Source organism: Lineus longissimus, chromosome 7 (assembly GCF_910592395.1).
Source record: "Lineus longissimus chromosome 7, tnLinLong1.2, whole genome shotgun sequence".
NCBI lineage: Eukaryota > Metazoa > Nemertea > Pilidiophora > Heteronemertea > Lineidae > Lineus > Lineus longissimus.
Genome location: NC_088314.1, coordinates 4,758,385 through 4,780,038, shown reverse-complemented (window position 1 = coordinate 4,780,038; position 21,654 = coordinate 4,758,385). Strand labels below are relative to the sequence as shown.

General features: G+C 41.0%; 4 protein-coding genes across 7 annotated transcripts; 2 read left to right on the top strand and 2 right to left on the bottom strand.

Moving 5' to 3' along the window:
- Window positions 1–6,022: 6,022 nt before the first annotated feature.
- Window positions 6,023–8,415, top strand: LOC135490920 (paired box protein Pax-2a-like). The gene is made up of 5 exons (XM_064776499.1): window positions 6,023–6,035; window positions 6,167–6,390; window positions 6,643–6,846; window positions 7,151–7,325; window positions 7,583–8,415. Exons 1-5 carry the CDS (start codon window positions 6,023–6,025, stop codon window positions 8,053–8,055), a joined length of 1,089 nt encoding a protein of 362 aa, XP_064632569.1. The 3' UTR covers window positions 8,056–8,415.
- Window positions 8,416–9,049: 634 nt separating this feature from the next.
- Window positions 9,050–10,283, bottom strand: LOC135490919 (zinc finger and SCAN domain-containing protein 5B-like). Its single transcript, XM_064776498.1, has 2 exons — window positions 10,222–10,283; window positions 9,050–9,950 (listed from the first exon to the last, which is right to left on the bottom strand). Exons 1-2 carry the CDS (start codon window positions 10,281–10,283, stop codon window positions 9,050–9,052), a joined length of 963 nt encoding a protein of 320 aa, XP_064632568.1.
- Window positions 10,284–11,723: 1,440 nt separating this feature from the next.
- LOC135491420 (dnaJ homolog subfamily B member 9-like) lies at window positions 11,724–16,856 on the bottom strand. Of its 2 annotated transcripts, none has more exons than XM_064777279.1 (4): window positions 16,742–16,856; window positions 16,012–16,244; window positions 15,451–15,828; window positions 11,724–13,903 (listed from the first exon to the last, which is right to left on the bottom strand). In XM_064777279.1, the coding sequence occupies exons 2-4, from the start codon at window positions 16,232–16,234 to the stop codon at window positions 13,839–13,841; spliced, it is 666 nt and encodes a 221-aa protein (XP_064633349.1). In that variant the 5' UTR covers window positions 16,235–16,244; window positions 16,742–16,856; the 3' UTR covers window positions 11,724–13,838. The 2 variants fall into 2 exon arrangements, with proteins under 2 accessions (XP_064633349.1, XP_064633347.1); XM_064777277.1 differs by lacking the exon at window positions 11,724–13,903 and adding an exon at window positions 13,910–15,005.
- Window positions 16,857–17,537: 681 nt separating this feature from the next.
- On the top strand, window positions 17,538–21,581 carry LOC135491082 (protein cereblon-like). Of its 3 annotated transcripts, none has more exons than XM_064776728.1 (8): window positions 17,538–17,595; window positions 18,178–18,374; window positions 18,610–18,812; window positions 19,029–19,196; window positions 19,440–19,695; window positions 19,905–20,105; window positions 20,319–20,512; window positions 20,711–21,581. In XM_064776728.1, exons 1-8 carry the CDS (start codon window positions 17,550–17,552, stop codon window positions 20,874–20,876), a joined length of 1,431 nt encoding a protein of 476 aa, XP_064632798.1. In that variant the 5' UTR covers window positions 17,538–17,549; the 3' UTR covers window positions 20,877–21,581. The 3 variants fall into 3 exon arrangements, with proteins under 3 accessions (XP_064632798.1, XP_064632797.1, XP_064632799.1); XM_064776727.1 differs by having other exon boundaries at window positions 17,541–17,619; XM_064776729.1 differs by lacking the exon at window positions 17,538–17,595 and adding an exon at window positions 17,683–17,915.
- Window positions 21,582–21,654: the final 73 nt, after the last annotated feature.

The following is a 21,654-nucleotide window of genomic DNA, read 5'->3' as shown; positions in this document are numbered from 1 at the left end:
TAAGAACATTATCATCACCGTCGGCTGGTGTTGGCTGAATCGCCTATTAATGAAATCTGCTATAATGCCGATCTCCACATTGCGTATCATGCACATCGGGGGAGGCATTTGGTAATATCCGACCAGCGACCATGGTCGGCAGATACAAATTTTTATCCCCAATATATACCGAGGTCAATTTCTCATCGCAACATGATGGCTGGTTCATCATCCACTTGATTTAATAACTTTTCACAAGATTATTTACAAGTTATTAATAATAAACAATCATCGCCGCAGAAGGTAAAAAGCAATAGTTCGGTATCTTTCACAGAGTCTGCAGTGCTTAGTTCATTAGCGACGAGAGAACAAAGGGGACGGACTCATAGAATTTGAATAAATATGAAGTCGTGGTTTTCTGACTGTAGAGTCGAGTCGTGGCGCCGTATAAGGTTACCTAGGGAGGCTGAGGACCCCGGGCGAAGTATGGGAGCGCATCCCTCGTGTGACACTCTGGATACAGGGAGGCGCCAATGGGTCTTGCCTATACACATGCCCACGAGAAACAATGCGCCGTAATTCAAATTTTAGTGTATCGTTCTGTCAATATTATCTGGTTTTTCCGGAATTTGTGATTTATCCCGACTTCCCTGTCCACAATACATGCACGACGTGATGGTGTATTGAAGCTTTTGCCGTCGAAAAGAAGAGAAGAGAATTTTTGAAATTTAATATAAAACTTGTATTCAGTATGTGATGTAACATTCATTCATACTTTGTTCTTGCTAGAACTAAAAGATGAATACCCCATGAAAAATCCCATGGACTTCTTGTATCCTGCAAACAACTCGCTAAACACTTTCAGTGTTGGAGGGTTAACATCATTATCATATAAATTTATTTGCAAAATATCATCTTGCCTCAGTCATTAATAATCTGTCTTGAAACCCGTGATCACCTTTCCCCCATAACGACATTAACTGTTTTAATTAATTACTCGCAACTTTCCACCATCATTACAAATCGGCAACATTTTCTCCACCAAGCAAAATATCCACCTGTCAATTTCCTGACAAATTACAAACGACGCAATCCGATTGGTCGAAAGTGATTATGACGTCACTAAAGCAGGTGCTTGACTCGTTTGTACCACGTGTAAAGGGTTGTGGTCTGGTTGAATCTGATAGGAAGAACCTAGGGACAAAGCAGGGGTATGATAGGGATAAGCGTCACCGTTCTGGTGTCACATTCCACGCAACGCTGGTTCCGGGTGCTACGCTATCTCGGCGTTCCGCATATCAGTTTGGCAGACGTCACAAACAAAGGCTAGTTACAAGGTAAGTTTGTTTTATGAAAGCAATTCCTCTTTTTCTTTTCAATTTCTTCTGTCAGTTTCTACATATTTATTGAATGAAGTTGAGCAACCAATACTGACGATCAGTTTTAAAGACCTTCGTGTTCATATAATTTTCTTGGTCAGAAGCATAGAAATAAACGTTTCTGTTGTCTTGTTTCGCTAAACTTGGCATTTGTATAATATATGTGTATCAGTTTACACAATGGCATTGCTGAAATTTATACTCAGTACGTACATTTATTTACAGAATAAGAATATAATTCAAGTTCAATGTTCACTCATTTAACGAACGGAGTAAGGAATGTATACCATGCTGTACCGCCAGCAATATAGTAGCCTGTAAGAAAAGGAACAACGAAAGGTTTAATTTCATCGGAAAATATTGAGAACATAAGTTACAGCCTGCTAACTGCATGCCAGACCTTGTGATAATGAGACGATAATCATAATTCGTGACGTCATTCAATGCACTTTATTTTCAAGAGAAACTGTTTTTGTCATAAATATCAAGGTTAGGTTACAAGCTCCTCTCGATCACCTTACGTCCATTCTAACTCTTACTCCGGCCACGAACGCTCCCGGAAACGCCAAAATAGGCACGACATCATGCCTAGCGTATAGGGAAGTTGGGAATGCGCGATAGAAATAACATGTTACTTTTGAGATAGTCGAAATCAAGCGAAAACAAAGAAATGAGAGCGAGAACTTCCGTTTCCTGCATGGACGAAACTGGAGTCTTTCAAATTTCAATGACTTTAACTCTTAACCAGACCCATAACGATAAAAGTGTCATTTTTGACCAATATTGAATCAGAAATCAGAAATCATGTTAAAAAATGATTCATCTTGCATCAGTGTTATATGTATTTCAGGGGTCCCTTGCGATCATGTTCATCTGATTTTTAAGCTTCTAATATCTTGAAGATACTCTATGTCTTTGCACATCTGATAATTCTTTTATGAAGAATATAATGCACATTGATTGCAGCCTCAGAGAATCAATGTTTGAAATATCGAGAGGCGGAGTATATTAAAAACCATTGGTTATACGAGGATGCATTCATTGTTGTTCTGACGACGTTGCTGATCGAACCTATACGTCGAGAGAATAGCCTCTGAAGTTTTAAAAACATTTCGCATATTTTAGGCAGGTAGTTTTAAGTGTGGCACCATGAAAGTCAAATATGTATCTTAAAGTCCTTCATAAGGACGCTTGTGTCCATTGGGGCCTATTGATTAACTACACTGTGAAGAACAGTCGTATAAAGGTCAAATGCAAGATTTTGACACGGGTTATGGTTTGGGTCTCTCTTTGGTGCCATGGAGGGGTTTTGAGACAATTCAAGATTTCGAGGTTTGGAATGAGAAGTCAACACTCACACAAATTGAGCGAGACGTTTGTGGACGAGAAAAAAGTTTGTCCTCGTTTCGGACACGTCCCTTGAAGGAAATACGTTCTGGACAGTTTGGGTTTTCATTTTGGTTTTGACACCAATTCAAGCTTCTTTAGAAATAGATGCAAACACGAAGTGATGTTGGGTCAGACATTTTTTTTACAGAAGAAGATAAAACGCAACCCTATTCCACTTTTTGTCAGTCCTGTTAGTCTGATTGTGAGAACGGCATTTTGGTGTCGGGTCATTGTTGACTTGTGAGGATTATATCTATTTCTGCGCGATATTCAGGTAATGTCACTCATTTTCTTTAGATTACGTGCGAAAACGGCAGAAAAGGACTCGTTGGAATACCATTCATTTTGGCAATATTCCACACGCCCTAAACTTGCCAATATCACGATTGGGCAAATACCGTTTTTGTGAAGCCACTCCATACAGTCTCCGGAAATGTGACGTCAGTTGTCAAACTGTAATCAACAAGGACCCTGTTTAGTATAAATAATTAAACGTGAGCGGCCTGGTTCCACTAATTGGCCTTGAGTCATGATACAAGACCGTACTCCAGTAAAGTCTGAATTAACTTATCAAAAGTTATTAAATATTGTCTCCAAAGCGACAGCGACACGAGCCAGTTTAATTTGTTCATCAAATACATAATATTGTGACATTGGGCCATGCTGTCACTACAAGCGTTGAAGTAGTTTTGTCGAGTTTAAAGCGTTGGTGGTATTCTAATACCCCATTTTCCCCGGATTCTGTCAGCGACTTAGATATTTTTGTGACATTCTTTCAGCAATCATAGATTTTTTATCGAAACTGTCCCGCCCTGATATCTAGCTATGGAACTGTTTTCACCTTATTAGAGTAACCAGCTGATTACTCTAAGATTTCAGGGAGTGCATGTATCCCCTAATAAACATTGCTTTAAATAAGTTACAGATATCAATGACTCTAACGATTGTGCAGGTACCATCCATAGTCTGCTGTCAACGGTTTGTCATGGCTGCCCCAGCTCTTGGTTAGCATAATGCGTCGATTAACATACCGGCAAATGATATTATGATTAATCAATATCGCACAACAATAGAATCCTTTATGCCACAGAGATAACCGGGCGGTCCCGTTGACAGTGGCGGCAGGCGCCACCCGGTCCACCCTGACATCAAGAGGGAATTGAGATCCCATGAACACCAATGGCAGCCCGTTCTCCCCGCTCTCACGTTCCAGGGCGGGACAACTGACCAGGCGGTAACACCGGCCAACAGCTGCGTAAATTAGCTCAGTAAACTCTTCAAGGGCACAATTAGTCCAAGGGTCTCAAGTATTTGAAATCAGTGTCAGTTGTAAAATCTCTACCGATTTCAAATTAGGTGATACATGTATTGCAGAACAAAACAACTAAAATCTGGTCTCGAACTATCTATCAGCAGAGTCAGTCAGTGAGTTCTTGTCTGTCTCTTTGGCAATAAATTCCCCCAAACATGTACTTTTGAAACAGCTTAAGTCGCCATCAGGGCGCAAGAAAAACGCGCCTCCCGCGTGAGTATTTAAAATAAAACCGCTGGTACCACAGTTCCGTGATGTAAAACCGTAAAAGGTCGTGGGTGCAACTTCTTCCGACAGTCCGTCTTGGTTGCCGATTCGGTCTTGGCCACGGCGCCATGATCACAAGCCGTAGCGTCACGGGATCGCAGCCAGAGTCTCAAGTGTGCTCTCACCGAGTCTTTACCTCTTCACACGAAAGATGAGTGTTTATAACACCGTAAAATGAGGCTTATTGTCTGTGGCACATGGTCTTGGCGACCGGTCTTCATACATTGTCTATTCGTGTGAGAGCGAATTACCATTGTCTTCGAAGGAGAGCAACCCATTACGTACCCAAACTTGGCGTCATGAGCACTTCTTCACAACGCCATTATTATGCTTCTGAATTAACCCTCTGAAAATTGAAGTTTTGACAATTTGAAATGTAAGCACAAGTTATGGCAAGTTTGCTTATGATACCATGTATCCTTCAGTCAAACTTGATAATGATTTCTATACCCTCGCGCGATAATTCTTCAAACTGGCTCGAGATTCGTCTTCCTCGTGATCTGAAACGCGCCTAAACATCCCATGTCGTGACGACCGTCGAGGGTCATTTGTAATGTGGCAATCACGCCTTCCTGCAATTATTTTGCAGGTGGAGCGTTGGTTAATACGACGGTAAATGATTTTATAGGTCAGGCTTGGTGATTTGTTGGAAATGGCTTACGGTGTTTCTTAGATGGAAATTACTTTCACATTTCATACGAAGTTTCTTCTCAGTAAACGCCAGGGTCATTGCCCTCTTTAGTGAGAACATTCGTCTTCGTCTGTACGGGGAGGAGGAGTATTTGGTGACTGAGCGCATTATCATCAGAACCTTGAATCGCTTTTAACTCATGAACGCGGCCTTTTATTAGGATTGGCCGGCGAAGTGAAATGTTGTGCAAGACCCAGTCTTATAATTTTGAAGGTTTTGAAAATGTCGTCTTCTTAGTAAAAAAAGAAGACTTTTAAATTCGTTATACCTTATACACAGGAATTAGTTAGTCTACGAACCTACATTTATCATATCATCGATCGCATGTCCATGGCGTGCAAACCATCAAATCGATGATGACTGTCCGATTTCGGCCACACGCCCCGATCCCCGTAAATCACGGTCCGCACCGCATGACGTCCTAATATCAGATCCACCAACAATATGCTATGGATACTTCTCAAGCATCCCTATTGAAATCCCTTTTTCTCCTTCACCACCTTTTAGAAAATCCCAGATCAACCTGATTAAGCGAACAAATTAACACATCCGCGACTGAATTCATGGTCTTTATCTTAACCTCTCATCTCCACCTCTCTGCTCCAGGTATTGTTCGCTCGCGGACAAATCGTCTCCGACACTGGAAAAGACCAAACTTGCGTGGTCCGGCCACCCACGGTCTTTGTCCGAGAGATATTTATACTATTGTGACCATGTAGCGGTTAATGCTTACTAATTATGAACAATTATCTTTCATGTTTTACAGACCCGTCACGCACGGTTGAGGTGATTTAGTCCGTGAGACGGACAGGCTGGTGATACTTGGCGTAGAGGGCCAGTTGACAGCGACAGTCGGACACCGAGTCACCTCGACGATATTTACGAGTTGAACCCGGAGCAAATAGCAGACTTGAAAGTTGGATGAGAAAAGCTATCTTATTGGTACAAACTGACAAGGAGGAGAAGACAATATTTTGTGAGGGCAGCTCTTTGTGACCACCGAAAATGCCGCATACAGGTAAGTTACCGAGATGAATGGTATAGGGATAATTCGGGGTATTTTTTGGGACTCACCCTTACTGAGGGACACTGATTACTGTTACAATGTTCCATAACCTAAAAGCTTATTGTGATCTTGTTGAATTTCAGGCCAAACTGGTGTCAATCAGTTGGGAGGTGTCTTCGTAAATGGTCGGCCTCTTCCGGATCATGTTCGCAGACGGATCGTGGAGTTGGCACTTCTTGGCGTCAGACCATGTGACATTTCTCGTCAACTTCTCGTCTCTCATGGGTGTGTCAGCAAAATACTGACGAGATTCTACGAGACGGGTTCCATCAAGCCTGGTGCCATTGGTGGAAGTAAACCAAAACGGGTAAGAAAATTATCTCCTTTTACTGTTGCTTTCATTATTTGCAAGATGTTTAGATCGGTTGATGTTGCCAGCCGGAGAACATAACTACGCGACTGACGCCATCCGGCTGGATGGGTAGCCAATTCAGGACGATCATTTGTGCTCACCAGCGAAAACTTTTTAAAGCAGAAATTCGTTTGCTATTCTTTAGATAAGGATTAGAAGAATATTTGTTATTTATGTTCCTGTTCTCATCATACTATCCGTGTTCAGGTTTGTCCATCTGCCTCACGAAAACTCCCAGACATCAAAAACGAGATGCCAAGTCATCTGCCGTGCTGGGATCAAGATCCGCTCCTGTCACGTGGTGCTATTGGTGACGTCATAACCAATCAGAGCCTTATGTCTCTACATCGGATAGCTTCAATGAGAGAGGACCATTCTTTAGATGGCGGAAGTCAGGAAAATGATGAACGGGTAGGAATGACACAAAATACTTTTCTTGCATCAAGAAATGAAAATTTCCCATCGTACCAACCTAAACGAGCTACAAAGAATAAAACTTATCAAACCCGAAAACTTTGCGACCTAAACGGCACATCTGTTGCTGAGACGGTTCCCCGCCAAGGGGCCTGTCCATCAGAGGCGCCCCTCACCGTTTTCGCTTTAGTTTAGAACTGTAAGATTGCTCATCCTGTCTTGAGATCGTTAAGGCTTAGACTGCTTGTTCAAGTCATGGTTATCTGTTGTATTTATAGCCCTACATAAATTCTTTTTGCAGAGGCGCGTAGACGACACAGAAGATGATGAAATCGATGTTGATAAAGTTGACAATGATTCGCCGTCACCCGCTTCAACACCGGACAACCGTAAGTCACCAGAAACTAAGATGGCCGAAAACACGTTCATTCCCGGTAATGAAAGCTCTTCAAAAAAGCGGGTGTTGGAAGACAGAAGTAAGTTTATTTCTTGAATTCTTTTTTAAGAAAACCTATATGTACTGATATCCTGTATAGTAGGTATATGTAGATATCGCGACAATTGGAGTGCGCTGGTCCCCATGAACATATTTCGATGAAGCATACCTTACCCAAATTGTTATGGAGTGTTTGATTAGGTAAAATTGGAGAACACTATCCCATGTCATCGTTTTCTTTTTATGACAACAACTGGCGATGATTAACTGATTTTACTGCCCATTTCTCATTTACAGAAAACGATCAACAAACCAGAAAGAAATCAAGGTCTCCGAGCGAAACCACGCGACCACCTCCAACGACGGCCACGCCTTCGGACCGTTTCAGCTCCACTCTTCCGAGTTTGACTTCACACCTTGACTTCTCAACATCACCAACTTCTTCAACAAGCAGTTCGTTCACAAACATTTTCCCGCTCAATTTGAACTTGTCCACTGCGTCGTCCCGTGTGGATAAAAAAGACAACCCGTTTCTGAGACACACACCGGCTTTAAATCGGTCCTGGACATTCCCCAGTTGCCATGGTAGCAGTTGTCAGCTCCCTGCGTGCCAAACTCTACTTTTGCCTCATTTTCACCCCTACCCTCCTCTCGCCACGCCATGTTTGATGCCAAGTATGAGCATGCGCATCCCATCACGACCGTTCTTCTTTGGTTATCCGTTGGGTGTGGAGCGTCATCCTTTGCTGGAAGAATCAAAACGAACTTGATGAAGAAACTATGTCCAGCGAATTCGGCTCAGGATCATGAATGATAGTAACCTTGAACTTTATATCAGGGTAAAGAATGACTGTATTTACAATCGGAAAACTCATTATGGGGTCTGGATTGGGAAAACCGATTACAAGATAAGGGTTTGGAAGATCGAGAGGATATTTGAATGTGTCCTCACAGTAACGGGATGTCATCCAGGACATTAGTCACAACAACCATGCATTTTAACCTGTCGCTGAACTAAGTGTAGGACAATCTTTGCAGGGAGGACGTGTTCCTGTTTCACTGGTGTAACGTTTCTGGATGATCCCCATATTTCAATGTTTCCTCACAATAGACAGTTAGAGCCAGTCAGATGAATACATGTACATGTACTAATATCGAATTGTGTCTCTATCATGTAAACTTCGTGTATTTTGTATTATACTGTATATTTATTCAATAAGATCTTATCCATATCAGTCGTTTAGCCAATAACTCAAGCGGTGGCCCACGGGAACGACGAATATAGATTGGGACAGTTAGGGGGTGTGCATTCATCCGACGCTTGCTTCTTTTAAGAAGGACCATTGGGAAAGAAAGCTTCGGGGATGGTTGCATCGTTCGATTTTACCGAAGAGAACAACAATGGATTAATTGAATGTCACAAAATGATTTATTTCAATACCAACAAATTAAGTGTTTACAATATCAACACAGCATCGCATCGCACAACCTCTCTGCCGAAACTTCATAAAAGCGGGCGCGGTGGCCATATCAAAAAATGCAACACGCTTATTTTCGAAGGGACCTTCCCCAATCATATAACATAGGTCATAGATTCATAATGTTCGCTGCATTGTCTAAGAGAACTCTGATCAAAGTCAATTCGTCACATCCGTCACAACCAATAAAAGCAGATTGTCTCTAAACAGCCGCTGTCTCTCAGGAACACTGTCGCTTAGAATAGTATTAAACTACTCTCTCTAAGAATGGTACAATTACTGTCTCTTACAAGTGTCCGGTGCGTCCCGGATGCAGTTTCAAAGCATGGCGTTTAAGGTTTCCACTCTGAGAGAAGCCCTGTCCGCAAACATCACAGGAATAAGGCCGTGCCCCTGTATGGATTCGATCGTGTTTTGTATAGCTTGAAAAGTCCCGGAATTTCTTCCCGCAGAATGAGCAAGCATACGGCATAGCTCCGGAGTGGATTCTCTTGTGGACGGCGAGGGTCGATCTTGTGGACAGCATCTTGAGGCAGACGTCACATTGCTGTCTCGTCTTCGGTTTGAAGATCACGGATTCCCTCTCGGTAAATTTGACAGGCGACACTTGGCGAAGACGCTCCTCCGCTGAGACGTCGTTGGGTAGGTCATTGACTACTGTGTGTTTCGGTGTTCGGCGTCTTTTTGGAGACGGTTTCTTAGCGTATAACGGCACTGATGGGCTTGTCCTAGCACGTGATAACTTGTTGACAGCGTCAAGTAGGTCTTGTAACGATGATGAAGTTGAGTAACTGGTGATGACATCAGTCGGGTCGGGACGGGAGTCGCTCGGAAAGCAAGGATCCGAATCCCATGTTGAAACAGCGGCGCCATCTCTTGGTTGTGCCGTGTCTTTGGTCTCCTCATACGTCCTCTCCCTCGGATCATCATCCCCGATTAGGAATTCCCTTCCAAGGTTCCTAGGTTTACGGAAACTGGACATCAACGAGGAGGGTCTTTGCGACTTGGAATACGTGTGGTCGAGACGTTGTTCTTTCACCATCTTTCGCTGGCCCGGTTTCCTCGGATTCAGCGTGGTGGTCGGACCAGTCGTTTTCTTGTCCTCGGGCGAAGTTCTGTATAATCCGTCACCGCGCACGCGAGACATCATGGCGAGGACATTGGCCACTTCGATGATGGCGTCGTTTCTGAATAGACAAGAAAAAGAGATTGAGGACCGGTAAGGATCGGCGCTGGAAACCATAAGGAACCGTAAGAAGTGGATGAGCGGCGTTAGGGGTCTTTGTGACGGTGGTACACAAATCCAAATAGGTAGTAAGGGCTTCACTCAAAAGGAGGAGAAGGCAAAACAGTGTCTTATGGGCAGTTTTAAGGGTCACTGCTTCATTTGAGACAAGGACATAAGAATTACCCTATTCAAGAAATTGAATCTTTAAGTTGAATATCAATGTTCCATACCTGACAATCTGTCCTTTCTCTGGGGTGGATTGGAAGACTGCCTCCGTACTTAAACTTGCCATCTGAAAATAAAAAGCCGGGAATATATGAATAACTTTTTCAAACTGGCTTGCCTGCAGTATATAAGTTATGCACACCTTTTCCGGGTTTGAACATTTAAAATAATCTAGAACATGTCAAAATACGTTTAGGGGTAAGAAATGGATGCGACAGTGTGATTTTGATGTCAGAAACTTGTTATGGTGGAGCAATATTTACCTTCCTATTCTTGCCGGTCACACGAAGATTCGGAATAAAGAGTCTCTTATTTTCGGAAGCGGGTTGTCATGAAAGTCTGCAAACCATCAATGAAGAATTCCGGCCCAACACCTTTTATACAAAAGTGTCTCTAATCACAAAACAATAAACAAGCCAATCAAATGAGGGTGTTCGGAGTTGTCTCTAAAAGATGACATTTTGAGCAGGCAATTAGGGCCAGGCAATTAGGGCCAGGCAATTAAGGTAATTACCTTACTGTTTGATGCACTGTTGCAATCAGAGCATGGGCAGTGGGTGTCCTGTCTCTCCCTCTTGTGATGTCTCTGATTGTAACATTTATACCCTGATGGTGTGATTGGTCCAATTGTCTTACAGCAGTTCTAGTTCTCCATTGACTGACCGTATTTCAGCTTATCATTTCTATACCAAGGTTATAATATGTCCTGCTTGTCCTTCCATAGGACCCTGGCATAGGACCATATTGCACACCCGTTTGTCACAATCCGTCGTTACTGGCGCCGCTATGGCCAACTACAGATCTAAAGCCCAATATGTATCTGCTTGTCCTTCCTCTACGCACAGGACACATTGTCACATTCTGTCCTCTCTACGAGACAACCACATACAGACGTCTGAACTGCCCTCCGTATTATCATTTCTGTACCCATGTTATCATGCGTTTTGCCATGTCCTTTCATAGGACGCATTTTGTCACAATCTGTCTTCTCTAACGACAGTCTGACGATACTGGAGCCCCTATGGCTAAATTCGGAACTAAACCCCAGTCCACCACAATTGTCTTTGATCCTTTATAGACCATGGTATCAATTGTTCTGCTTGTCCTTCCATGAGAGGTATACTGGCAAAGCTCATCCAGACGTTTCAATCGCCCTCCTCTATCATTTCTATACCCAGGTTATTGTTCTGCTTGTCCTTCCATAGGCGTATAATAGTCACAATCTGTCCCTTTACGAGGACAGCACATACAGAGGTGTTATCAATTGCCCACCACATTATCGACACCCAGGATGTTATTTGTTGGGCTTGATCTTTCATAGAAACCATCTTGTCACACTGTCCAGTCTACAAGAACAGTGCATAAAGACGTCTCAATTGCCACAAGTCGTCCTCTCTTCCAGGCCAGTAGGTTTCAGGAGATTGAGAATGCAGGTGTCGAAAAGAGCATTCTTGTTCAGGGAAAATCCCTGATGGGAACAAAAGAACAGAAAACCGAAGTAGTCAATGATAAATATAATTAGTGTTTGCTTTCTAAAATATCGTTGATGAGGGCTATAATAGGCAGGAACCTTGGGAAAATTTGTTGGTCTTCATGTGACATATATATTGCAGTTAATGAGTTAAATGGAGCCAGGACATTCCTTGTACAAGTGTTAATAGAGCCAATGCACTATGAGACAATACAGACACCTATCAGGAATTGTGTGTCACCTTATATCTGGTCCAAATAGTTCCTGCCTATATTGCCAAAGATCTGATACAAAAGAGCACCAAACTCGTTCAAATGCCAAGCACTGTCACACAAGATGTAACAGTCATTGACCAGAAACACTAAGAACCAGATTCAAATTCAGATCTATACATAGTTTCTCTCGCACAAAGCTGTAAAAGTATTCTGCCACTATCCGGTGTATTTGCCAAATCTATTTTTAAGTTACTGAACAAAAACTTGAAAAACTAGACCAAAACTAAGTTTCTTAGGACAAAACTCTATTTGACCATTTTGGTATCTTTCAATAACCTCCCAAATCAATTTCACCTCCAATGAGTATTCCACTTACAGTGTAACTCAGACATATCTCACATTTTTCTTAGTGAGACACAAAAATGGTCAAATAATTTTCAACACACTTTACAAATCTGTCTTATACAATATGTCAACAAGAATGAATTACAAAATGCTCTTGGTACCGGTGTTTAAAATAAGCTGTGACACCAGAGCAGCTGTAGAAAGAACTGCTGAAGGGCAAAATAGCACATTTATTGAGCAATTCTTATGATATGTTACATAATTTATCATGACTAATAATTACATATTAAAAATGAATTTGCATATTACCAACCGGGGGACTATACTCCATGGCGGAGATAAAGACCAACTGCTCTGTGGAGGATTTCTTGAACTTCATTTCGCTGCTGAAATCAGGACACCTCTGTAGATAGGACAGCATTCTCAATGCCAAGGGTGTCCTCATTAGACGGTTTCAACTGAAATTCAAATCCCCTTCACATCAATTTTATTAACAACTTTTGACAATGATTTTCTAGAATATTCTACAATACACCTCATTCAATATTTCAATAGTTTCATAAACACATTTTAAGCCCCAACCACTGCGCCATATCGAGAGAGCAACTTTAAAAGATAATTGATTCTGCAACATGATCATTGTTGTGATTGGTAACCATAACAGAGGACAATGCGTCAGCTCTTTAAGTACATTGTTGACAATAATCCATATAACTATTGAACAACAGTTGTGACACCATTTGGAAACTAAGATCCTCAAGGCTTTAAAAACATGGATGCTAACTGATCATATACCCGTCCTTGTAAACCAGGACCATCCACATGCTCCTTGCACTAAAGGAGCATATAAACAGAGTGAAATTCAAGAACAGAGATATTGTACACTGTAAACAAATGTATGTGGACCAGTCAATACATGCGTACCTTTCTGATTGATGGCATGAACATGATCCACTGCACACACAGCTGCTATGTTGTAATGAGTTAAACTAATCAATTTTCAGACAGGACACGTATGAAAACTGGCAGTGTGAAAAGTTTTGAACGTGGGAGAATCACCGGTGGGTTACCCAATGGACAACCCAATGGGGAGTCCATTCAAAACCATCAGTTTCTGTTCTTGGAAACCCCGAAATGTTCTTGACCTTTTTTTACATTTTTCGCGTTAACAAAATTAATGTCCAGGAATACTTCCAGGTTTCGCGTATTCAATGTACGGATACATGTACATCACCAACACAGCTGTGTATGGTGACTGAACATGACCACTCAACTTATCAGAATTCTAACATTATTTACAATAAGTATGTACAACTCGATTACATATGAAATTCATCCGTTTACCACCACGACCGATCAAACTTTGAGCACCAAGGCAACTTTGGAGAAAAATACTACAAAAATCCAGAAGAAAAAACTAAAAAAACATATGAAAATCTTGTAAATCTTTAACCATTTTACAATGAGATGTGATCATTTTTTAAATTTTATAAAAATCAATTTATCAACAGGTGTTGATGTATGGTTTTCAACACTTGGAAAGCCTCTTCAAATGTCCTCAGTCCAACAAAGGTTGATGTCTGTTGTTTCCCTAACTACACTCTGTATGTGTCATCACAGTGTTGCCCACTCTCTTGGTCACCGTTCGGCAGCGCCCTGAAACGAAAGGGATTGTAAATAAATGGGTGTCTTATGAAGTTTGATACCTAGCGCTCGAGTTATAAAGGGATTTTAAGTTGAAAATCTTCATTTGAAAAAAACAAAATCGGGAGTACTTCTGGCTTTACTTCCACCAGCCGATCATTGTGATAGATTATCATTCAATTCAATGCTGATGTTCACCTTACATATTCCTTAGGGCCTATTGTAAATGAAGCTCATATTGCACATGATAGTACATGGCTTTATTGAAAATCAATATCAAAATCTGGATTAGGCCTGTTCATCAAATACCTTCAGGCATAGCAAAGAATAAATGACTCAGATACTTGATTAATATAGGTTAACCTTCAAGCCTTGAGGGAAATTTATAAAGTCTGAACACCTAATACTGTTTCACGTAATTACTTTCCCTTGCAAATGGCAGTGGTTTTTCTTGAATGTATACCTGTGTCCTTATTCTAAATATTGCTCGCAATGAAATTTATCAAGCTGCACATAATACATTACTTTAGCAGTGTGACAAGTTTAACATGAAATGAAAATATACAATTTAGAATGTGCTCATTTAAAAAAATGCCCACTAGTAGCCAATTTATTCCCAACCCACAGCAAGAGAATTGATTTTTATTATCTTCTGACATCAATACATTGCACAGGTTGGTTTCAGTAACAGGTGGCACACACTGATAATAAGCATCCAGAATGGAATGACAAGGCTTTGTTCTATTGGCTAGTTCAGGCACAGGTGTGTCAATAATGCTGTCAAGTTTTATCATGAGTTTTATGGTGCAAAGTTACAATGACTGCATCACTAATATATACAGAAGCTGACACATACTCCAGATTCTTGATAGTTGAAAATATTTGGTTCTTGCATTGTTTTTCAACATTGATGTTTTACAGGAACAAATTCATCCAAAGATCACCCTTCAATTTAGCTACAGTCACAATGTCACTGCAGAGTATGCTTGTGCCAGGTTTGTTTACGCCTTAAAATCAACTGACCTTATAAATGTGAATCTAGATTATAAACACAGAACGACAATATTACCTGACCCACCACTAGAAGCATCGCTACTAGTTCCTGAGGATTGTGCTAAGAGAAATCAAACATTTATCAAGTCTGATAATTCAAAATGATCCTCTTTTAGTCCTAAACCTACTAAACTTTCCTCCAAAGTCAGAGGAGCAAAGCAGAAATTCACAGCCTTTGATCAAAGAAGTGTAAAAGAATCAGCAAAATTATATATCACTTTGTTCTCAGGCGTTGTTGAAAAGGAATTTGTTATGCATACATATTCTAAGTTACCGCTAAAAAACCAACTTGTCAGTCATGTCAGTGCTTACTATATGAAATAATTCATTTGCTCTTAGTTGCATCATTCGAGGGGAATTCCCAATATTCAGCTCAGCTTTAAAATGGATGATATTATGATAACCCTGGCATGAAATTTCTATTTTTCATCAGCTATGTTTTGGTGCCGAAATTTCCAGGTAAAAAATCGAGTGAAATAGCAAATGTTGAGAAATGTGGTACCTACCATTATTACTCATATATTTTTCTGTACGCACATGTTGCTTTTTTTGATGAGATTCGAAACCAAACATGTCATCAAGAGATGGTCCAAATCCATCACTGTCTGAGCCACTATCATGGTCTCCGAAGAAAGAGTCGAAGCTACCAAACCCATCACCATTACTGTCATCTCCAAAAATATCCTCAAAATTAAATCCACCAAAGTTTTTATGATGTTCTTGGTGTTGCTTATCATGGAATGAATCAAAACCTTTAAAGAAATCATCAAAATTGAAGTCTCCAAACGGTGAGCCCCCGCCACCATTTTGATTGTCCTTTAGACCCTGTTCACCATATCTGTCGTATATTTTCCTCTTCTCAGGATCAACTAGGGTCTCATATGCTGAAATCGTAAGAAAAAACGTCAATTAAAAATTTTGTGTATTCTTTGTGACCATTTAGTTTTTACACTAGTTTGTTTAAATTCATAATATCATTCTTGCGACTCCTTATAACACTGATTCTCAAAACGATCATCAAGGGTGCTGGCTCAGACTTGTCTAGTAAAATGTAAGTGTTCAATTACCTTTGGCGATTTCCACAAACTTCTTCTCTGCTTCTGGGTCCTTCTTATTTTTATCTGGATGGTACTTTAGCGCCATCTTTCTGAATGCCTTCTTTATTTCTTTTGTATTGGCACCACGGGTCACGCCCAGCAAATTGTAGAAATCTTCTCCGGCAAGAATGGGGACGGTGAGGAAGACAACATTGACACATGCCAGGTGGAAGAGGAGGCTGCTGTAGTTCATTGCAGCAGTTCTGAAAACCACAAGTTTTATAGCATGAATCATGAATGCAGTCATACTGTTACAGTGTTATGTAACTGTAAAAGGTGGCGGCAGTTCCGATCTCTCATAAGCCATCCTTCTTTCCCCCAAACTTTGAAACTTTTTTTTATCCTCAGCTTCGGTCTCAGATCAAATGGAAGAAGATTGAAGAAGAAGATCCCGGCCCTTTTAGTTTCACTATCTCCCCACCTCCAGGCCAACCCGGTACCCCGGCCCAACCCCCACCCCGCCACCCGGGCGTGGTACAGTATGAGTGACAACTACTGGACTGAAAGTTAAACATTACAGTACACATTATTTTGTACATTAACAAGACTAAAAAGGGTACAATGGTACTGATGTATAGGCCTAGGCTAATAGTAATACTAGCCTGACAATCTGAACTTTTTAGGAGTTCAAAGATCATTTCAAACAACCTATATCAAGGTAAAAAACAGGAAATCGGTAGTATCAAAGTTTTCACATTACCTGAAACACTATTGCCGTTGTACTCAATTTGAATCAAACAAAAAAGAGAACCAGCATGATCAAGAAACTTATTGGAACATCAAACTTTGTGTCGTTTGTACTTCATGACAGCTTTCAGAACAGGCTATCTTGCTCGAATCACCACAACATAACGAACGTGTGTTGCTAAAAATAGAATACATGGGAGAGGGAATTCCGATAATTTTTTAAAGGGGAAGTGGCTGTTGTAACATCAGTCTAGCTAATACTCCGTTCCGGAGGTCCTACTAATTACGGACCATATCCAAAGGTCAAAAGCAATCACCATTAGATAGTCTTGAAACCCAAGACTTTGAGATTGTATCACCCTCCAGCCTTATTTTACTGAGGAATTTTGAACTTTTAGACTTCGAGAGCAAGATGGAAAACATTTGAATAACACTTATTCAGCTCCCAAGTCCAGACCATCTGGCTATACTTCCAGATACCACCTAATACTTCGTCGTTTCGTGCCATAGTTCAATGACAGAGAGGAAGATTAACTCAATGCCAGTTGCATGCATATTCTCACTGTTTTCTCGTTTACAAAAGTGAAATTGTTTTCAATATCAATAGTCATAGTAAGTATTTTGCCATGTTTATTGTGACACCCTCTATAGTATTGCTCCTTGGTGATTCCTAGTGACATCATTCTAGAACGGTGTACATTGATAATGCATGTTGAAGAAACACCAATTTGCAGGGATTTCCTTCGGACACGGGCTCGATTGTCATTGGTCAATCGGGATAAAATGACGTCAGTTTGGGCGTCCCCATAAAAACAATCAAAATGGCCGAAGATGACATGTTGCCTCTTTTGGGTTTTGAGTTAGATGGTGGGCATAATTCTGATGATAGTGGTCAGTGTTGTACAATGAGTTTATTTTGTTCGATTAGTACATTATCCAAGCTTTGTTTTCATGCATGCATCTTGTGATGTTTCCTTCGCATTGTTGAGAAAAGTGTCCTTCATCATAGAAAATCCCCAGTCCCAGAGCTGGATGATGAGTGCATATGCACATTCATTGCATTGGCGGGCAGTGCAGAAAATGGATCACAACGCCGCCTGGAGGACATGTGGCCATAAGTTCGTACTAAGTGATCAGGGATGTAAATGTTCATTTCATTTAGCCTCTACCTGAATACAACATTGTCGGTAATGTTGATAGTTCTGTGTATTCTGTGGTATGCAGTCTCTGGAAGTGGAAACAAAAACCACGGCAGTCCCCTTGAGTAGGGCCGTCGGTACAGCAGTGAAGATCTGTGACCATTGGCATCGCAGTGTCTGACATCCAGGATTTTGCTGACTTTTTAAAAAATGACGTATGCCTAAGCGCAAAACAAAAGTGATGTAGGAAAAAATGTTGTTGAACTGTGCAGAATATACATGTTCTTTACTATCTCAAATAATTTGCTAGGGGATGAAGATGATGATGATGAGATAGAGTTGGAAGAAGAGCCCCAAGACTTTCCACCTACAGACATGGCAGAAGGTAATGCAGAAGCAGGAGGTGATGAATCTAAGAAGAAAAGTGATAAAGATGAAAAGAAAAAGAAGAAGGAACGAAGAGGGAGTGAAGTTAATTATGACAGGTCATTACCAGCTGCACACTCAGTAAGTATAATTATTGGGGAGTTGGGCCAAGAGGTATGGTAAATCCCTATAATGTGTCAAATATACGGAAATACAAAAACATCCACACAGACTTACAATACATATCTTTTGCATAGGATTACAACTCCTTCAAATCTTCCACTCTGTACCACTACCCTCCTAATGCTGCACTGTCCACAGACAACTGCAGCTGCCAGGCTTTTCTTGCCCTTTAATATTCTCTTCTGTTTCCCAGTACCTGGGCTCAGATTTAGAAGAACTCCATGGACGTACAATCCACGATGACGACTCTTACCAAAGTCTACCCCTGCTGAGTTTACCTGGTGTGGTGCTGGTCCCTGGGCAGACGTTACCTTTACACATATTCCAGCAACAGATTGTCTCCATGATTAGGCACTGTGTCAACACTGACAAGACATTTGGTTTAGTCAATTCAAGGTAGGACAAGTTGCTAGTTGTTGTGTATATAGTGAGTTACATTGAACACCTTTATACTGTGATTACTGTCTCCAGCATATGAAAAAAACATCCACGTTTTCTTTGGTTTTATCTTCCTGTCCAGATTGAGAGAAGACGTATGTGACTGAGATGAATGTACCTATCTTGATTAAGGGACACTACTATACACTGTCCGTCACTCTTTGTTCAACTCAGGTACCTCAGTGATGACTTCGTCCCAACGTTAGCGAACATTGGTACCACAGCTGAGATTTTATCTCTGAAAGAAGACTCGGATGATGCCACAGGAATCTCAGAAGTTAAGATGAAGGCTATCGGCCGGCAGAGGTTTCGAGTCATGGAGACAAGGAGACAGACTGATGGGTAAGTTGAGGATACGAGACGAATTTTCACTTTCAGAGCAATCAGGCTTCAAAATCGTATATCAGTTAGGGTACATTGGAAGGTCAAGATGTATGTTTTCTGGCTGGTGACTAACCACCAGATGCAATTGAACAAGATACCTGCAGACCTCAAACCTTTGAAATTCCATTCATGTTACAGGCGCCCGGCAGTCATGATTGGTTATCTTAGTACTCCACCTAGTATTGTTTAAATGTGTTCCAGGGTTGTCATGGCACAGGTCCGAATCCTCCCAGAAAAGGTGTTATCAGAGTGTTTGTTTGGTGCTCGTCCACAGTCGCAATGCAAGTGTTGCTTTTTGGAGCCGGTAAAGAAGAGGGAAGTTGTCCAGTCAGTAGCTGTCAATAGAAGTGGCAATTATTTCACGTACCCATCTTCAACGAAGCGGCGGAAGATTGATCGATTTACTGCAGCAGATGTGACCTGGTGGCCGCCATGGGTGTACCGACAGTACGATGTGGTAAATATATTTCTGGTACTAATGTTGAGATAGACCTTCCTCTGTTGTAACTTTTTACGTTCTTACAGAAATGCACACTCAATCATCTTTCAAACATCTGCTCCTGACTACATTGTTTTCATGTCGTTGGTAGTCGGGGCAATTTTTAGCCTTAATCTTGAATTTGCTCAAACGCCAGTCGACACATACAAGATTTTACTGCATTGCAGATTTACCTTATGGAAAGTATGAAGAATGAACTCACAAGTTGGAATGATACTATCCAGGGTGACCGGATGCCACAAGATCCAGTCGAGTTTTCATTCTGGGTGGCTGGCAACCTGCCGCTAGATGACAGCATGAAGTTACGACTGCTCCAAATTGACAATGCTGTACAAAGATTAAGATGTGAATTAAGCATCATGCAGAAGGTGGGTATGACTTTGTGTGATACAATGCTTGGAGTTGAAGGCGAGATTCATTGATTACGTCATGGCCCAAAAGTATATGTCAATAGGTTGCAAAGACTCATCCAGCCTTGAAGGAGAAATACTCCCAGGAGAAGGAGTCCAGCATTTACTGTGACAAATACTCAGCTTTAACCTTGATAACTGAAGTCATCCCATTTCCACTCCCATTTTCAGTGTACTAAACTCTGTTGTCGAGAGTGTGGCCATCACATCGCCAACAAGAATGATGTGTTCACGCTGTCGTTGGAGGGCCCGATGGGGACGTTTGTCAATCCTGGTGGTTATGTTCATGAAACTCTTACAGTATTCAAGGCTCAAGGTCTCACATTTATCGGTCGACCATCAACAGAACATAGTTGGTTCCCAGGGTGAGTGTTGCGTTCTTGTTTTCAGTCCGATTCAGAATAGTATTTACTCTGGCAAGAACATTTCATCTTAAATACTGGATACAGGGATTTTTCCAGCTTGCTGAATTTGTGAAGTCTAGTTTGCCTGTAACTTGTCCGTTTTGTGCTAAACGTTGCCTTTATGACTCATTTCTCACCAGTTGTCAATCTACCTTTCAGCTATGCCTGGACAATATTACAGTGTCGACATTGCGCCAGTCACATGGGATGGAAATTCACTGCACACAAAAAGAAGTTAAAACCAGATAAATTTTTCGGCCTGACACGGACGGCAATCATTCCTGGATTGGACAATCAGGAACATGAATGGATGCCATCGATTTGAATGACAGTTGACTAACAGAAAATGTTGTTGGAAAACAATAGACTAAATGAAGCATATAAACTTCGGATTGGTGCGAAATGAATATTTTGAGGCTAGATTTATAGACAGTCTTAACTAGATCATGAAAGAGAGTAAGACAAAGTGTTTAAAACAAGAGAGATTATGGGAATATGATGCACAGAATGTACATAGATGTACAAATGAACTTTAATTTAAAACCTGTTGCAGGCGAGTCCTAATACATACCTGTGGCTATACTTGTACACATTTCTTGTGTATTGGAGAGTTCACACATACCGTATTTGCATGATGTTTGCAAATTATATGTGAGCAGATGTCTTTGTTTTGTATTGAAATTATGAAAATGCTTGTTAAATGTTATATTTTTTATCTCAGATTTCTCATGCCTAAAATTCCAGTTGTCTTTGGGCTGATATTTTTTAGTGTGAAAAAAGTCCATATGTTTTAAAGGAGAGAACACTTTTGTGTTCAAGGTTTGATGGTGTAAATCTTGACAGTTTCTGCTGTTTCAAAATGCGGGTTTAAATTTAAACAGATTTCAAACTTCATTCTAGGGGAAAAGTTATGTTGGCTAAATGGGACTCATATAGACTCCTGCTCGCATGTAGGCTAGGAAGAGTAGAGCTTAATGATCAATGTGGCAAATATTATGTGCAATCATTCAAATAAATGAGGTTGGAGTTATAGGATTCTTGTTTCATTTCTGTATATGTCTTCTACAGTCCCTCCCCCCCCCCCCCCCCCCATTCTTCTTGAA

What these genes read in the sequence shown, in the direction of transcription:
- LOC135491082 (XM_064776727.1), top strand. Translation starts at nt 17,550, where the DNA reads ATGGCCGAAGATGACATGTTGCCTCTTTTGGGTTTTGAGTTAGATGGT. An exon ending in TTTGGTTTAGTCAATTCAAG is followed by an intron (nt 18,813 to 19,028) that starts GTAGGACAAGTT and finishes TGTTCAACTCAG; the next exon opens with GTACCTCAGTGATGACTTCG. An exon ending in AATTAAGCATCATGCAGAAG is followed by an intron (nt 20,106 to 20,318) that starts GTGGGTATGACT and finishes TCCCATTTTCAG; the next exon opens with TGTACTAAACTCTGTTGTCG.
- LOC135491420 (XM_064777277.1), bottom strand. Translation starts at nt 16,234, where the DNA reads ATGAACTACAGCAGCCTCCTCTTCCACCTGGCATGTGTCAATGTTGTC. An exon ending in GTTTGTGGAAATCGCCAAAG is followed by an intron (nt 15,829 to 16,011) that starts GTAATTGAACAC and finishes TTACGATTTCAG; the next exon opens with CATATGAGACCCTAGTTGAT. An exon ending in AAAATATATGAGTAATAATG is followed by an intron (nt 15,006 to 15,450) that starts GTAGGTACCACA and finishes GATTTCTCTTAG; the next exon opens with CACAATCCTCAGGAACTAGT.
- LOC135490919 (XM_064776498.1), bottom strand. Translation starts at nt 10,283, where the DNA reads ATGGCAAGTTTAAGTACGGAGGCAGTCTTCCAATCCACCCCAGAGAAA. An exon ending in GAGAAAGGACAGATTGTCAG is followed by an intron (nt 9,951 to 10,221) that starts GTATGGAACATT and finishes TTGTCTATTCAG; the next exon opens with AAACGACGCCATCATCGAAG.
- LOC135490920 (XM_064776499.1), top strand. An exon ending in GTGGAAGTAAACCAAAACGG is followed by an intron (nt 6,391 to 6,642) that starts GTAAGAAAATTA and finishes ATCCGTGTTCAG; the next exon opens with GTTTGTCCATCTGCCTCACG. An exon ending in GTCAGGAAAATGATGAACGG is followed by an intron (nt 6,847 to 7,150) that starts GTAGGAATGACA and finishes TTCTTTTTGCAG; the next exon opens with AGGCGCGTAGACGACACAGA.